This window comes from Sus scrofa, chromosome 1 (assembly GCF_000003025.6).
Source record: "Sus scrofa isolate TJ Tabasco breed Duroc chromosome 1, Sscrofa11.1, whole genome shotgun sequence".
NCBI lineage: Eukaryota > Metazoa > Chordata > Mammalia > Artiodactyla > Suidae > Sus > Sus scrofa.
The window spans coordinates 158164929-158182664 of record NC_010443.5 but is presented as its reverse complement, the minus strand read 5'-3'; the positions used below and the strand labels follow the sequence as shown (position 1 = coordinate 158182664).

At 42.1% G+C, this 17736-nt stretch overlaps 1 protein-coding gene across 1 annotated transcript in view; it reads left to right on the top strand.

Annotated features, from left to right (window-relative positions):
- Nucleotides 1-14909, top strand: part of SERPINB5 (serpin family B member 5) — a 28141-nt gene extending 13232 nt beyond the window's left edge. Inside the window, exons 5-7 of the mRNA XM_021099575.1 lie at nucleotides 2021-2163; nucleotides 6605-6772; nucleotides 13035-14909. Of these exons, the coding sequence (XP_020955234.1) occupies nucleotides 2021-2163; nucleotides 6605-6772; nucleotides 13035-13427 (704 nt within the window). The 3' untranslated portion in view covers nucleotides 13428-14909. The remainder of the gene's footprint in view (nucleotides 1-2020; nucleotides 2164-6604; nucleotides 6773-13034) is intronic.

Genomic DNA, 17736 nt, shown 5'->3' with positions numbered 1-17736 from the left:
TGACTCCTCCCTCCATTAAAATTCTCTGCTTGCTGGAAAGGGATTGGAGCTAAGATGAGTTTGGGTGCAAATCAGTGTTCACCAATATGTCTTCCCAGGGGACATATTTGTACCTGTATAAGGAGGGACACAGATCCAGCACCTCTTTGGTCCACAGCACCTCATTGTGAAAGAGCAAATTAGATTTTTCAGGTGTCATTGCAGTCACTGAAGTCTGGGGAGGGACCTACATCTGTGGCAAGAGAGACACATTCTCTGTGAGAATGGCCAGGCAGCCCTCTTGCCTGATTGACGCAGGAAGGATGGAACCCATGCCGTAACTGCAGAGTGGGGACATGGAACAGACACGAGTTAAGAGTCATTCAGGACCCAGATTCAGATCCAGACATTGCCACTTATTAACTGAGGAGTTTGGTTATGGATCCTCAGTTTACTGAACCGTAAAATGGGGACATATGTGATCTAATTTAATTTTCACATGGTTGCTGTGAGGCTCAAATTAGATAATATATGCTAACGAACAATATAATATAGCCAAAATAATAGAGGGTAGCCACAGATACAGATGCACAAACAGATGTATATATACATCCATATATATTTGTTATTGAAATTAAGTTTCTTTGGCTTCATATGAAGAGAAAAGTCTGGTCTAAGGAATACCAGGTTAGGCACACTTTTAAAATGTATAAGCAAAAAAGCAGCTTCCATTTAAATTGCTGTGTGCTTGTAAGATTGTTAGCCAATTGTATTTTCCCTCCCAGGGCCTCCCTTTTAAAGTCTTCATCAATGTGAGGGTTTTTTGTTTTGTTTTGTTTTTACCTGGAGAAGGTAGTTTAGTGAAAAGATTTCTGAATTGGAAATCAGAAGCTCAAGGTTTAAGTTCAGTCACAACCACTTACTAGCTCCCCTACTTCTTCAGCGATGCTGTTTCATATTTAACACATCATATAGCACTGGTGGGACTGGTTACATCACTTGTAGGTCCCAGTGCAAAATGAAGATGCAGGACCCTTTATTAAAAACTACATTAAGAATTTTAAGATGGTGACTGCAGAGCATGAAAACAGTGTAGGGCCTTCATGGGTAGTCCACTTCCTGGACCTGAGCAGGGGGGAAGATTTGAAAGATTAAGTAAATGAAAATCTTTGTGAAAAAAGTCAATGCTACTCAAAGACAAGAACTTAATTTTATTAAGGGATTATCAGCATCAAACTGTTTCGGCTGTTGGGAATTTGAGCTCTATGGCAATTGCAGTTGTTACGGAGCCTGTGGTGGGGATTACAGCAACCTTGATGCAAATACATGGACAACAGTGCACTTTGGGGAGGGGGCGGGGAGCTGTGGGGTGAAGAGGAAAGTGCTGTCCTGGCATAAGACAAGCTTGGCTGCTAAGTGAACCAGCAAAGCCATTTGGCTACTCTGAGCCTTAGTTTCCTCAACTATAAATTGGGAACCATGACCTTGGCCCTACAGGATCATCACGAAGGAAGTGAGATTAAAACATGTAACAATATGGAGCACAGGGCCTGGTGGAAAGTAAGAGCTCTTGCATTTTCCTTCCTGCACATAGGCTTTGTAGTCATAAAGACTTGGCTTTGAATTCTGAGACCACCTTGGCTCCTGCATTATTTTGGGCAAGAAACTTAACACTGAGCCTCAGCTTCCTCATCTGTAAAGTGGAGAGAAATGCACGATTCCATGCACATGACATGTGTAGCCATTGCCTGGGACAGCATAGACATTCCACAGTGGGGGCTTGTGCTTTTCTTCTTGCTCCTCTTCTTTTCTTTTTCCTCCCTCCTCTTCCCTCATTCTCCTCCCCAGGTGTCTTTGGAAAGTATGGTTGTGGCAAGATGAAAGGAGAGAAAGGGGTCCTTCTGAAATGAGATGATCTGGACTACTAGACCTTATACGGTGTGGCTCTAGCCGGGGTTGAATATCCGTGAGTGGACTTGGTGTGTGGATATCAGATGTGGTTTGTAAGAATAACCCTGTGGTTTCTTAAAATTGTTTGCAGGCCACTTTGAGAACATTTTAGCTGACAACAGTGTCAATGACCAGACCAAAATCCTTGTGGTTAATGCTGCCTACTTCATTGGAAAATGGATGAAGAAATTTCCTGAATCAGAAACCAAAGAATGCCCTTTCAGGGTCAACAAGGTATGTGGGCTGTGTGTAGCAGTTAAAGGATCCCAATTCTAGGTCTGAAAAATAATAGCAACATAAAGGACCATAGGAATTCACTCCAATGAAGAAAACTGAGACACAGGAGATAGTGTGCTTTCCTGGGAGGTAAGTGTCAAAAAAGAACTGTAAACCAGAGCCTTTCATTCTTTTCCTAGAATATCCTCTGGGTCATATCTGAGTAAGATCTTTTAGAACTTATAACAGTGGGTAAAGATAAATCACCAATAGTAAAATAGCTACAGATATTTGGGACCATTAGAAAGGAAAAGAAAAGGAACAAACTGAATCCCAGCATCAGAGACCTTTGGATCATCATGAAATGTGGACCAGTTGGGAATCTTGTTCCAGGTTAATAAGCCCCTGGAGTTCCCATCGTGGCGCAGTGGTTAACGAATCCGACTAGGAACCATGAGGTTGCGGGTTCTGTCCCTGGCTTTGCTCAGTGGGTTAAAGGATCTGGTGTTGCCGTGAGCTGTGGTGTAGGTCACAGACTCGGCTTGGATCCCATGTTGCTATGGCTGTGGCGTAGGCCTGTAGCTATAGCTCTGATTAGACCCCTAGCCTGGGAACCTCCATATGCCTCGGGAGCGGCCCTAGAAAAGGCAAAATAAATAAATAAATAAAAAATAAGCCCCTCTGTGATCTCATTTCTCACCTGTTAATAGCGAAGTAAATGGTTCTGATATTTTCCTTTATAGGATGCCCTGAGGTGCTTGTTGGCTGTAAAGGAAAAAACATAGTTTACTCATCTGCCACACTTGGGAGTCATTATGGGGAAGAATTAGAAATCTGTTTTGTAGGGAGGTCTCATTAATAATGTTGAGGGAATAATGAAGCCATATCCCAAGTCAAAAATAATTCATAGACATAAGTAAAGTACCTCTACTGTATATGAAACCAAAGAACCAAGGCTGGAAAATCGACTCTTTTCATTAGAGCACCTAGAAACACCAGGAATCTGTATGATATTGTGGTTTGGTCTCATTTGTTGAGATCTGACTTGTGTTAAGAATACAGACTCAGAACTATGGGTCAGGCAGTACAATAGCTGAAGGTAGCCTGTTTACACTGTAGCTCCCATGCATTAGTTCTAGTTTTCAGGTCTCTTCTAGCACCTAGAGTTCTTAGCTTTAATCACTTTGGTCAAATATTATAATTGTATTTTCTTAGTGCTAAAATCCAGGCAGAAAGGACCTTCAAGATACAATCTATACCTGAGTTAGCTGGATGAGTTTCCATTACTTTTTCTTTGTACCCACAGAGTTTTACTCATATTTCACACCCTCCCCTACCAAATCCCCTGCCCCAGGTGTGTTTTCTGTGGTGAAATCTAATTATTTATTTACTTATCTAAATTTCTTACTAGTGCATGACTTTTAAGGGTAGAGATAATCCTTTATCCACCTCAACTTCTATAGCTCCTGGTTCAGTCCCTAACACATTGGTAGGTGCTCAGCAAATGTTTGTTGAATGAATGAATGACCAATCTGTACAGATCAATTTGATTAAACAGTCAATAGCGGGAGTTCCCACTGTGACTCAGTGATTAACGAATCCGACTAGGAACCATGGGATTTCGGGTTCGATCCCTGGCCTCGCTCAGTGGGTTGAGGATCCGCTGTTGCCATGAGCTGTGGAGCAGGTCACAGCCAAGGCTCAGATTCTGCATTGCTGTAGCCCTGGCGTAGGCTGGCAGCTACAGCTCCGATTAGACCCCTAGCCTGGGAACATCCATATGCTGCAGGTGCAACCCTAGAAAAGACAAAAAAAAAAAAATAAATAAATAAATAAATAAAATAAAAATTAAACAGTCAATAGCAGACAAAACCTTTTTGGCCTTTGGGACCACCATGGATCCTGATGCAAGATCCATGGACCATTTTCACTGGGAGAGGACCATAACCCCTGAATGTGCTTGTTACCTACTCAACACATCCCAGATCCTAGGAAGGGAGCCAGTCCCTATCCATGTCCTCTTCCTCCATTTGGGACTACAGTGGTCTTAAGGCTGTCTGCATGGGCCAGGACTGACCCTGCACACAGAGCCATATCTCAGTAAGCAGGAACCAAACGTACACTTCTTTAGCGAACTCTGTATTTTTCACTTTCTAGTCTTTGAGTTTTAAACATGGCCTTTTGACTTTCTTAGTGTTGCCTTTTCTTTGGAGCCAAGTGGATCAGGACTGTACACAGCCTCTGCAGTGAGTGGGGTGTTGGCCCCAGTGACCCTGACATGGAGTATCCTCCAGAGTGTTTAGCTGGGGTTGGCTCTCCTCCCTGGGAAGGGCTTGCAAAGGGGTCTTGAGTATGTTTAAATGAAACTTGAACATGTTGCTAATGGTGCCCATCACACCAGCTGCAGGACCGCCCAGAACATCTTAAGGTCCTTGTAATAGTGAGTTCATCATGGGCTTTTGTGCTGATCACCCTCAGATCTGTGGTTTTTACATTGAAGAACGTTTTAATGGGTGTCTTTCACAACAGGAGGAAGACATGTGTGCAATTCTTTTATTCTCGTTATTAGATCATAAAGCTAGGGCATATCACATGCTGGAAACTCAGACTCTAGGAAGAGAATTAATAAGGATTTAATGCCATTCATGTCAGCGTTTCACCAAACCAAACAATAAAGCACTATTCAAGTCCGCGTGGGCCTACACCCTGCTTTTGAGTGCAGAGGCTATTACTTTTCCTCAGTTTCCTTTGAATTGCTCTTGTCAACTCCTGAACTTTGGGGGTGAGGTTACTAAACATATTCTCTTATCCTTTGGTGTCTCTTTTAAAGGCTTGGCTAAATTGATGAAGTTAGATTTTTAAAAGTTTAGTATAGTACCTACTCTGAAAAAGGTGATTCACACACACATATATGTACATATAATATATAATATATCCTGTATTACCTGGGCTAATTGTTACTTGGTCCTGTTTTCAGAAGGTATGTCTTGATTTATGTTTCAGAAAATGGGATTATTGGTAGTTCCTATTGTGGGCTCAGCTATAACAAACCTGACTAGTATCCACAAGAATGTGGGTTTGGTCCCTGGCCTCACTCACTGGCTTAAGGAGTTGGCATTGCTGTGAACTGTGGTGTAGGTCACAGACATGACTTGGACCTGGCATTGCTGTGGCTGTGTTGTGGGCTGGCAACTGCAGCTCAGATTGGACACCTAGCCTGGGAACTTCCATACGCTACATGTGCAGCCCTAAAACAAAACAAAACAAAACAAAAAAAACATGCAAAAAAAAAAAAAAAAAGAGATTATTGTAGCCAAAGTCAGTGCTGATAAATGACAGTTTTCGGTGGTCGCAATTTATGCACATTTAGAAACTATTAGTAGTCTAATCTGATGGAGATTTTTACTTTTTTTTTTTTTTTTAAGGGCCACACCTGCGACATATGGAAGTTCCCAGGCTAGGGGTCAAATCGGAGCTACTGCTGCTGGCCTATGCCACAGCTGCAGCAACACCAGATCTGAGCCCTGTCTGTGACCTACACCATAGCTCATTGCAATGCAGGATCCTTAACCCACTAAGCCAGGCCAGGGATCGAACCCGCATCCTCATGGATCCTAGTTGGGTTCGTTAACAGCTAAGCTACAAGGGGAACTCCCTGATGAAGATTTTTAGACACACCCATATATGTAGATAGATACAGATATCTTCTTAAGAAAAATATAGCAACAGTTGCGCTGTTCTGTGTAGCCCTCTCCCCTCCCATCTCCATCTCCTCAGAAGTAAGGATCATTCTGGAATCTCCAATTCCTTCATTCAATTGATAAGGGAACTGAGGCCCAGAGAGGTTAGATGACTTTTTCAAGGTCACAGCATTTTTTTATGTCACATTTGAGATTAAATTTCAAAGTTTCTTGTCTCTAAATGCATCAGAAGAGGAAGAGGGCACTGAGGGAGGGGTAACTAAAACCAAAGGCAGAGGACAAAACTTTGAAGTGTGATTTTATTCTGCTATAGGCTAACTTTTCTTTAGTAGGCACTCTATAAGGAAAAGCTGTATAAATGGATATGTGGGTTTGCACTAGAATTTACTTTCAAGTGAGCTCCACCAAGAATGGTTTAAAGATCTTATAATTACAGGCATCTATAAAGACTAAGTTAAAGTTTGCCTTTATTTCCATTCCTCCTGTCTTATTTTTAATGTTTTATAGCTGCAAATACAGTATTATATTATGTATAACTCCTGTAATTATAAATCACATGAATAACTTTTCAAAGGAAGTCATAAACTCTTGACAGGACAGTCTCTGATGATGTGGACCTTTAAGCCATGATGACAAGAACAGCGTTATATATATGTGGTGTGTATAGTAGTATGTGTACCTATATGTGTTGAGATGTGTGTGTATGTTTGTGTGTGTATGTGGAAAGCAAGAAAATCAAATTTCTTCTCCTTTTACAGACGGACACCAAGCCAGTGCATATGATGAATATGGAGGCCACGTTCTGTATGGGCAACATCGACAGTATCAATTGTAAGATCATAGAGCTTCCTTTTCAAAATAAGCACCTAAGTATGCTCATCCTGCTACCCAAGGATGTAGAGGATGGATCCACTGGCCTGGAGCAGGTGAGGAAGGAGGCCAGGGCTCAACACACAGGCGCTATAGGGCCCAGGGGGCGGTGCTTGTGGTTGCTAGAGGTGACCCGGCAACCCTGCCTTACAGGTCTCTTGCTCAGCGGTCTCCAAGGGTTTCTTGGTTCTTTGGGGGCCTTTCTCTTTAATATTAAAACAGGTAATATCTGTTTGTTTGGTACTTACAATGTGCCAGGAACTGTGTTCCCCACATGCACTGGTTCATCTAATTCTCACCGCGGTCCCAAGAGTTAGAAACTATCACCAGAGTAGGAAGGAGGCACAGAAGGGTAGGTAACTGGTCTGGGGTCACAAACTCGTGGGTGGTGTGTAGAATTGGAATGGAACCCAGGAAGTTGCAATCTGGGTTAATTCCAGGTTAGAGGCCTCTATTGTTAACATCTTGCATTCTGTGGTACCTCTGCGTTACACTCAGTGAGCCAATATGGATGCATTATTCACTCAAGTCCACAGTTAACTTTGGGACTCACGCTTTGTGTTGTACACTCTCTGGGTTTTGAAAAGTTCTTTTAATGCGTACACATAGAAGAGATTTTCTTATGCTTTTATACAGGTGGAGGCAGGAGGTTTAATAGTAGAGGTCTCATCTGCCTCTGTTTTCACCTGCTTTCTCTCTGTGCTGTATTCCCCCCAAACGCCCCCCATAGGTCCGCTGTTCTTCCTCAGCCCTCCCCTTCCGCCTTCCTAGCACCCTTCCACTTGGGCCTCTGCCCTTGGGCAGGAAGAAGAAGGGGCTCTTTAAGGAACCTAGGATTCACGTGATTTATTTCCAGTCAGATCTTGCTGTCTTTCCAGGGGATGGTCTCACTTGGTCCCCACCCTGCCTGCTACTTTGGTTCTCATTATGTTTTGTCTGTCACTTTACTAACTGAATTATAATTCCCTTCTTCATTCTTCTTCTATTCACTCTTCTCTCTCCTTTTCACTCCACTTTGTGCCTTGGTCTCTCTCTCTCTTTTTTCTTTTCTCTCTTTTTTTTTAATGCGTCAAGTATCAGTTTATTATACATAATGAATTTTGCTTATTGCTTTATCTGGTATTTATGAGTAATTCTTTAGGTAGTTTTTCTTTTTTTTTTTTCCTGAAATTGTATTTTTATTTTTTACAGAATAAAATACATACATTTAAACACAATTACATTCACACAGATTATTATATCATGGATCTTAAGAAACAGATTAAGTGACTCCCACTGGAGAAGTGGAATGGAAAATATGCTGAAACAAATAGGAAATTTATTCTATACTTTATCCCATTTTTTTATGGCTTTCATCTTTACTACTTAGTTTTATCTATTACATTTCAATTTTTCTTTAACAATTAGCATTACATTAAAATTGTGTATATTATGCAACTAAAATTTATAAAGAAAGCCTTATATACCACTAAATATTTTATGTAGCATAATAAAAAGAATAACTTAACTTGTAAGAATAACAAAAATAATACACCCTCTGAAAATAAGTAAAATATAAAATGCATAAATTGGTTAAAAAACAATGTAATTATGTAAATATGTCCTCACAATTTGTTACATCTTATTGATTCTTCAATATAGGCACTACACCATTCTAGGTGATGTGATAAACAAGACATTATAGACCTTACATTGTACCATGGAGAGAAATGGTTATTAATACTACAATTGTAGAACTGTATTATTTAATTGTACAGTGGCATTGTTTAATTATAATTATCATAAATTCTTTGATGGAGAGGAAATCAGAATCAGATATAAGACTTCAGCATTGCAAGAATGATGTCAAATGACCCCCTTCATAGTGGATTATGCACTTATTTACTATGAGATATATTTCTTCTCCAGAGATTCCTTGTTTGTGTATCAATTGTAGATTTTTGGTTTGCAGTTATTCTGAAGTTTTGGTGTAAGAGTCTATGTGTATATGAGATTGTTTGAAGTTGTTGTTCTCTTAATTGCAAGTTCATCTCCAGTGTCCTGCATTTGTACCCACCTCTTCTCATGATTTCGGATTTTGGTGGTATAATTGTGCATGGATGATTTCATGTCTTTACTGTATATATACCTTTACTGGTGAGCCTTGTCATTTGTGGAATTTTTGTTTCCTGTTGCTGTCTTTTCTTTCCTGCCTAGAGAAGTTCCTTCAGTATTTGTTGTAAGGCTGGTTTAGTGTTGCTGAATTCTCTCAGCTTTTGCTTATCTGTGAAGGATTTGATTTCTCCTTCAAATCTGAATGAGAGCCTTGCTGGGTAGGGTAATCTTGGTTGGAGGTTTTTTCCTTTCATCACGTTAAGTGTATCATGCCACTCCCTTCTGGCCTGCAGAGTTTCTGCTGAAAAATCTGCTGATAACCTTATTGGGGTTCCCTTGTATGTTACTTGTTTCTTTTCCCTAGCTGCTTTCAAGATTTTCTCTTTGTCTTTAATTTTGGTCAGTTTGATTAACATGTGTCTTGGTGTATTCCTCCTTGGGTTTATTTTATATGGTACTTGTTGTGCTTCCTGGATTTGAGTGAGTGATTCCTTTCCCATGTTAGGGAAATTTTCGGCTATTATCTCTTGGAATATTTTTTCTGTCTCCTTCTCTCTCTCTTCTCCTTCTGGAACCTTTATAATACAGATGTTGGTGCATTTAACATTGTCCCAGATTTCCCTGAGACTCTTCATTTTTTTTTTCAATCTTTTTTCTCTTTTCTGTTCTGCATCCATAATTTCTGCTAATCTGTCCTCCACCTTGCTTATTCATTCTTCTGCCTCCTGTATTCTGCTGTTAGCTGCTTCTAGTGAATTTGTTATTTCAGTTATTGTATTTTGCATCTCTTCTTGTTTAAGTTTTATATCTTGTATCTCTTTGGTCATTGTTTCCTGTAAGTTATCCATCTTTGCCTCCAGTTTATTTCCAATGTCTTGCATCATCTTCAGCATCGACAGTCTAAAGTCTTTTTCCTGGAGACTGAAAATCTTCTCATTGCTTAGCTGATTTTCTAGGGTTTTTCCTTTCTCCCTCATCTTAGTTATAGTTCTCTGTCTTTTCATTTTTATAGGTTTTTGGTGTGGTGACCTTTTTATAGATAATAGAGTTGTAGCCTCTCTTACTTCTGGTGTCTGCCCCCCTTGTGGCTGAAGTTGGTATGGGGGCTTGCTGTAGGCTTCCTGATGGGAGGGGCTGATGCCTGCCCACTGGTAGGTGGAGCTGATTCTAATCCCTCTGGTGGGTGGGGCTTAGTCTCTGGATGGGATTAGGGGCAGCTGTGTGCCTGAGGCTCTTTAGGTAGGCTGTTTACTGAGGGGTGGGGCTGTGATCCCACCTGGATTGTTGTTTGCCCTGGGCCTTCTCAGTGCTGACTGACGGGTGGGGCCAGATTTTCCCAAAATGGCCACCTCCAGAGAAAGGCACTGCTGCTGAATATTCCTGAGAGCTTTGCCTTCAATGTCCTTCCCCCACAACAAGCCACATTCACCCCTGTTTTCCCAGGATTTCCTCCAAGAACTGCAGTCAGGTTTGACCTAGTTTCCTGTGGAGACCTCGCTCTGCCCTGGGACCTAGTGCACATGAAAGTCTGTATGCACCTTTTAAGAATGGGGTCTCTGTTTCCCCCAGTCCCATGGAGCTCCTGCACACAAGCCCCACTGGCCTTCAATGCCAGATTCTCCAGGGGCTCTTTCTCCCAGTGCCAGATCCCCGCATGTGAGAGTTTGATGTGGGGCTCAGAACTCTCACTCCTCTAGGTTAGTCTCTGTGAACCAGTTAGTTTTCAGTCTGTGGAGCTTCCCACCTGGCAGGTATGGGGTTGTTTATATCACGAAATCACCCCTTCTACCTCTTGATGTGCCTCCTCTTTTTCTTCTGGAGTAGGGTATGGGCTTCCGGTCCATGGGTGCAGATTGCTCAGTCTTTAGTTGTGAATTTTGTTGTTTTTAGGAGAGAAGTTGAGCTCCAGTCCTTCTATTCCGCCATCTTAATCCCGTCTCTCTCTCTCTTTTTTCTTGAAGACGTTATTTAGTTGTCTTACACTTTACTTCCTTAAAATACCCTCATACCATTTTTTTCTTATTAAAATGCAGAATGAAAGGAAATGATGTTTTGAGTCTCAGAAAGATATATTCAAGAATACAAAAAAAAAAAAAAAAAAAGAGGAGTTCCCTAAGGACCCAGCATTGTCCTTGCTGTGGCTAGGGCGTGGGTTCTGTTCCTACCCTGGGAACTTCTGCATGCTGTGGCTATGGGAAAACAAACAAGCAACCAAAAAACCACCACAACAAAAAAGGAAAATACAAATCATCTTAGCTTGCTAGGGCTGCTGTGACAAAGTATCACAAACTTGGGGTCTTAAACAACAGAAATTTAATGTCTCACAGTTCCGGAGGTTGGAAGTCCAAGATCTAGGTGTCTGCAGGTTGTTTTTGTCATAGGGCTGGGAGGGAGAATCTTCATCCTAGCTTCTGAAGCTATGCTGGCAATCTTTGGCTTTCCTTGACTTGTAGGCACATACTTCAGTCTCTGCCTTCATCTTCACAAGGCATTCTCCCTGTGTGAGTGTGAGTCTGTATCTGTGTCCAGATTTTCCATTTTTATAAGAAGACACCAGTCATATTGGGCTAGGGCCCACCCTAATGACCTCATCTTAACTGATTACACCTTCAAGGACCCTATTTCCAAATAAGGTCATATTCCAAGGCACTATGGGTTAGGACTTCAACATATGAATTTTAGAAGGGGATAATTCGACCCACACAATGGAGGAAAAAGCTCTTTTTTTTTCTTTTTAATTATTTTTTGATTTATGGGTAAATTTTCTTCTCTTCTGACTCTCAAGTAGTAAGTAGGCAAGAGGATGTAGTTTTTGGCTCAACATTTCTAGTTACCTAGGACAATCTTTTGGTCTTAATAATCTGTTTTAAATTGAACAATATCCATTGAAAAAATACTTATCACAGACTAGTAAAAAAAATCCACTGATTCCCTCCCCCACTAAAAAAGAACTTGTGACTTTGTCATTTCCCTGATTTTTATAGGTTTCACATGAGTAACTGCAGTGCAGGATTGCCCCATATATAATAGTCAAACTGTTATCATTCTCTGTTATATGTTTCTCCTCTCACTAGTCGGGGATTAGAAGGACAAGAAGCAATTTAAGATTTGCTCAGTGAAGAATTATATGACTAAATCATATTACACATCGTTGCGTAGCTCTCATTTCAAAAATAACCAACTGAAATGGATGCCTTCATCACCTTTAATCTTAAAGAATGATCCTAGTTCATATCCTCATTTTAAAAGAACTAATTTTAGCTTTGAGTTATTAAATTTGATGCCATGCCTAGAACATGAATATTCTGAATTTCCTAGTAGAGAAATTAAAATAAGCCTTCAATAAATATTACGTATAAAAACACTCCAAATTTTATATTTATTTCACTACTATCCATGCAGCATCATAATCCATGCATTCATTTCTCTATAGCTGCTCTATAGTTTAAAATAATTTCATAGCAAAAGGTCCACTGTCGAGTTCCCGCTGTGTCTCAGCAGAAATGAACCTGACTAGTATCCATGAGGACGAAGTTTGGATCCCTGGCCTCGCCCAGTGTTGCCATGAGTTGTGGTGTTGCCATGAGTTGTGGTGTAGGTCACAGATGTGGCTTGGTTCTGGCGTTGCTGTGACTGTGGTGTAGGCCAGTGGCTATAACTCCGATTGGACCCCTAGCCTGGGAACCTCCATAGGCCGAGAGTGCGGCCCTAAAAAGACTATAAAATAAAGGTCTGCTGTCATAGGGTGAGTGGAGAAGAACAATGCTACAGTAGTGCAGTGGTTGAGTGGACCTTTTATTTTTTTTTTTAGGGCTGCACTATGGCATGTGGGAGTTCCCAGGCTAGGGGTCTAATCAGAGTTACAGCTGCCAGCCTACACCACAGCCACAGCAACGCCAGATCTGAGCGGTGTCTGCGACCCACACCACAACTCACGGCAACGCCAGATCCTTAACCCACTGAGCAAGGCCAGGGATCAAACCCGAAACCTCATAGTTCCTAGTTGGATTCATTTCCTCTGGGCCATAATAGGAGTTCCCCAAGTGGACCATTTTTAAGAGAACTAGTTACACACCCAAACTGCAGAGCTGATTCCATCTTTGATGGTCAGTCCATCTGCACTGCTTCCAAAGTGGGCTTACAGTGACATTTTCTGTTTTGAATCAAGCAGGATCTTTCACAATTGGAAATGAAAATTTTTTTCCTCTTCTTTGTGTCCTTCAGGTGGAAAAACAACTCAGCTCGGAGACGCTCTTGCAGTGGACCAATCCCAGCACCATGGCCAATGCCAAAGTCAAACTCTCCATTCCAAAATTTAAGGTGGAAAAGAGTATTGATCCCAGGGCTAGCCTGGAAAACCTAGGGCTGAAAAACATCTTTAATGAGGATACATCTGATTTCTCTGGGATGTCAGAGACCAAGGGAGTGGCCCTCTCAAATGTTATTCACAAAGTGTGCTTAGAAATAACTGAAGATGGTGGGGATTCCATAGAGGTACCAGGATCACGAATCTTGCAACACAAGGATGAATTCAATGCTGACCACCCGTTTATTTACATCATCAGACACAACAAAACTCGAAACATCATTTTCTTTGGCAAGTTCTGTTCTCCTTAGGTGCTAGAGCCCAGGTTAAGTCCTATCTGACTTTCCTATAAATTCTGCATCCAGAGAGTCACTTTCTAAGTAAATGGTTAATATTACTCAATCAGGAAGCAGTTGGTACTCACCATGATAGGTCTTTTTTTCCAATTCTTTTTTTGGTTCCTTCCTTCCCACCCCCATCAGAGACAATATTTTTTAACAAAAAGGAATCACCTTAGAGGAAAATATGTATTTGTAACTTGTCAAACCTAGGGTTTTGGGCAGGAATACAGTCTTCCACAAAGTAAATTCCTGTAAGGGAGATCTGGAGGATTTTATTCCCAAAGTTTTGCCTTCCTTTACTGGGATACAGAATATTCCAGACTTCCCTGAAAGACTAAAGAAACTGTAGTGCGCAGGCTCCACAAAACTCCATGGTGCCAATGAAACTTGGGCACATGTTCAGGCTACTGTAGGTCCACAGCTCCTATGCTAAACCCTGTGGGCAAATATTTTCTTCAAACTCTGATTTTTGGGGGTTTTAGAAAGATAACGTTTTGCACCTATTATATGTTATGGAACCCCAGTGATAGAGGCTGCAACTGCACCCTGTAAGGCAACACATTAGTATTTCTGCCACAAAATATAGAGTATTTGCACAAAATAGATAAACGAAGACTCTAAGTAGCCTGCAAGTGTCAGGTTTTGCTATCAAATGAGTTTGCTGCTTGCTTATGAAAAAACTTTGGTGTCAGAACTTGCTGAAAATTTGAATGTTGGACCTCCAGTAGCTGAAAGGCAGCATCTCAAGGGGAAGTTCCAATCTTATTAAAAATTCATTTTTGGAGATCCTTCTGTGGCATGAGATCAACAGTGTCTCTCTAGCAGCAGGGACACGCGTTCGATCCCCAGCCTGGGAACTCTATGCCATGGGATGGCCAAAAAAAAAAAATAAATAAATAAATAAAAATTCACTTTCACTTCTGATAAAATGCATACCTGATCATTTGATTGACAAGAGACAACTGGCAGGGAATTCTGACTGACTCACAAGCTTTTGGAGTCTGAACACACAGAGACTTGCACAGTAGCCGATACAAGAATTTTACGAGGGTTCAAGGGATTTGTCTCTTTGTCAACTATGATAATAGGAAAGGGGGAAGGAACTTACTGCTGTTAGAAAATAAAACTACTGAAGTGCTACTGAAGTGCTCACGCTGCCTTGACACATGTTTTTTCAAAGTCTGTGTGTTTAGTTACTGTAGCTAGCTAGTTGGTAAGCTACGAAAAGAGCAGTTTTTAAAGATGTTTCTGAGAAGTTATCTATGCCACAAGTGCGCGTTATTAATTCCTGACAGAAAAAAGACAGCACTGAAGATCTGGGTTTGGTGACAGGCCCTCTTTCTTCTCTCTTTTGGTTTGCTTGTAAATAGGTTGAACTTTCTTCTTGCTCCGAAGCTTCAATATTGAATTTCTTGTATGCTGCCGACAATAAAATATTATTGAATTACATGACTTGCTTTTTTCCATGAGGTTGGATTTTTCTATTTTGAAATAGACCCAAGCCATCCTTTTACAACATGCTTTTGGTGGGGGTGGATTGATGTAGAATAAAGAGGAATAAGAATGATGACGGCGCCCATCCCTTTGTCTTCCTTCTTTTCCCTTTCATCCTGGGTGGGGGAGGGGGGAGGACAACCAGGAAAGAGGTAGAATGACTCTCAACTGCAGAAAAGTGTATAAAGAAGCAAGAGGGCTTGCAGGAGGCCATGGAACTTTTCTCCAGCCTTTTCTACTTTGGGCCCTGCCTCAAGATGTAATTGTATCAAGGAAGCCGTAGATGCCTAAGATGTTTTCTTTTCTTATTAAGTACATTTCCCCCCTCAATGTCATGGACATTTGTTTTAAATCAGTTAAGGTGTCCCCGAATCTGATATTCAGTGCAGCTCTTTTCCTGTCTTTATGGAGTATCCCCTCTTGCAATAGATGCTGAGTGCAAAAAGTGAGAAAGGCCCCCCCATTCTATAAAGAAAAGACCATTCGTGCAGGATTTCGGGGGGTACCCAGAGCCAGGTTTTACCACTCTTGGCTCATGCACCCCTTCTCTAGGCTGTGAAATAGAGAAGGTGGGATGACTGTGAGAAAGCTTAGTATGGAGGGGAGAAATCAGTGCCTCTTTGAACCAAGCGCGTGTTCAGGGAGTTTTAAGTGTCTCCTGGAGTTTAGAGCATGTGGAAATATCTGATTAACTCTTGCGGGGGGGGGGGGGGTGTCGGGGGGAATGGTCTGATCTAGTTTTCAACCAGGAGCAATTCTGCCCCCTAGGAGACAATGTCTGAGGACATTTGTTGTTATTGTCACAACTAGCAGGAAGGTTTCTACTGACATCTAGTGGATGGACTAAGGAATGCTGCTAACCAAGCTGCACTGCTCAGGTCAGGGACCCATTCCAAGTGACATCCACACACGCCAACAAGGTGGAGGGTCAGAAAATTGGAACTCAGAGTTCCCCTTGTGCCACAGTGGAAACAAACCTGACTAGTATCCATGAGGATGCTGGTTCGATCCCTGGCTTTGCTCAGTGGGTTTAGGATGCAGAGTAGCCATGAGCTGTGTGGCATTCGGGGCTTGGATCCTTCTTGCAGGATAGGCAGCTGTAGCTCTGATTTTGACCCCTAGCTTAGGAACCTCCATATGCGGTGGGTGCAGCCCTAAAAAGCAAAACAAACAAAACAAAACAAAAAACTGGAACTCTACCTAAAGCCCACATGCTGCCCGGAGGGGTCCTAAGCTAGGACTTGGGGAAAGGTCTCCAGAGAGAGTGGAGGGGAGGGTGCCTGCTTTCTGCCAGCTACTGTGAGATGTGGACGTGGCCAGGCTTGATTATTTTGAGCCTTTGTTCAGGAGATCTGTCTAGGGTAGGTGTGGGCGTCTTCAATGGAGCCCATGAGCGCACCCTGTGAGAAAGAGTTAATATTTGACAGATCTCATATGAGATACAGGGTTACAAAGGCACCCATCAGGTAAGATCCCTACTTCCTTACCTCTCCCTCCTTCTGTTGCCACACCTCCCCCCAAGTCAGGTGCTATAGGGAGGAGCAGAAGGGCAAGGCAGGTAATAGTAGAGAAGCCCACCTCTGCTTCTTCTCCTCCATGAGGGAGGCACTTTCATTCGAGAGAGAGACTGGAGTCTGATTTAGAAGAATTCTGGGCTTTTTCATTAATAAAGACATTTTCATGAAAATGAAAGTTTGTGTCTGGGGCATTTAGCTTAGGGGATTTGGTCTAGCTGGGGATGAAGGGGGTGCAAAGTGGTCTCAATAGGGTATTGGAAAGGAAGCATTAAGCTACATCTTCTTAGCATCTGCCTGGTCCAGTTCACTAATAAATCTGTTACAGGTATCTTATCTCATTTATGCATTGAAACAGACAGAGGAGGTGGAAACCACAATCCCATCTTGTAAATGAGGATATGGGGAGACACAGCCTGGATGTATAATAGGCTCAAGTTCACAGACTTAATGGAAGCCGATGGCTAGATTCAAACTCATTCAGTCTGAGACCAGAGAGAGGGCACCTGGCATATGTACTTGATGCCACCCTCTTCCAGCCAGTACCAACCCTTGACAAATTGCCACCAGATGCAGCTGGAAGAATGCATCTCTCCTCTCTAACCATCTCCATCTTGGAGTACCCAAATATTTGTCTTAGCCTGGCAGTCTTTTCTTGTCAACCAAAACATCCCTCGATGCGACTGGTCCAATTATGGAGCATCTTTCATGGCCTGGTATTATATGTGAAGGTGGTTATGGATGTTATTTCACTTGCTTATTCTCACAATAACCACAGAGTTCAAGGCTATGTCAGTCTATTTCACAAGGAAATGTGGGCTTGAAGGAATAGGGTAAAGTCTTCAAATTGGAAAATAGCAAGGTTTGGCTGCAGGTCTGTCTGACCCCAACCCACACTCCTTTTACTGTGACTTAAGGCCTTTGGACAGGCTCCCTCTGGAGGGCTTTGCTGTGATTGGTGTGTCACATGGGACACAGAGGCAGCAAGACCTCTTTCCCGCCCTGTGGGTGTGCTCAGGATACCTGGTGTTCACTGGGGGCATTCTGCAGAGAGTGTTGAGACCAGAAAGCATTAAGAAGGAGGTGGGATTTTGGAAGGGCCCAGAGCCTCAGGCCAGATATGGAAACACAGAGAGGGGACAGGGGTCTCATGAAGGAGATGTGTGTGCCCATTGGTTATGGGAGGAAAGTGGGGTGGTTCGTGGGAGAACTCAGCGTGGCTGTGGAACCTGAGAGGAAAGGCAGGAGTCTGGATTGAAACCATGACTCTG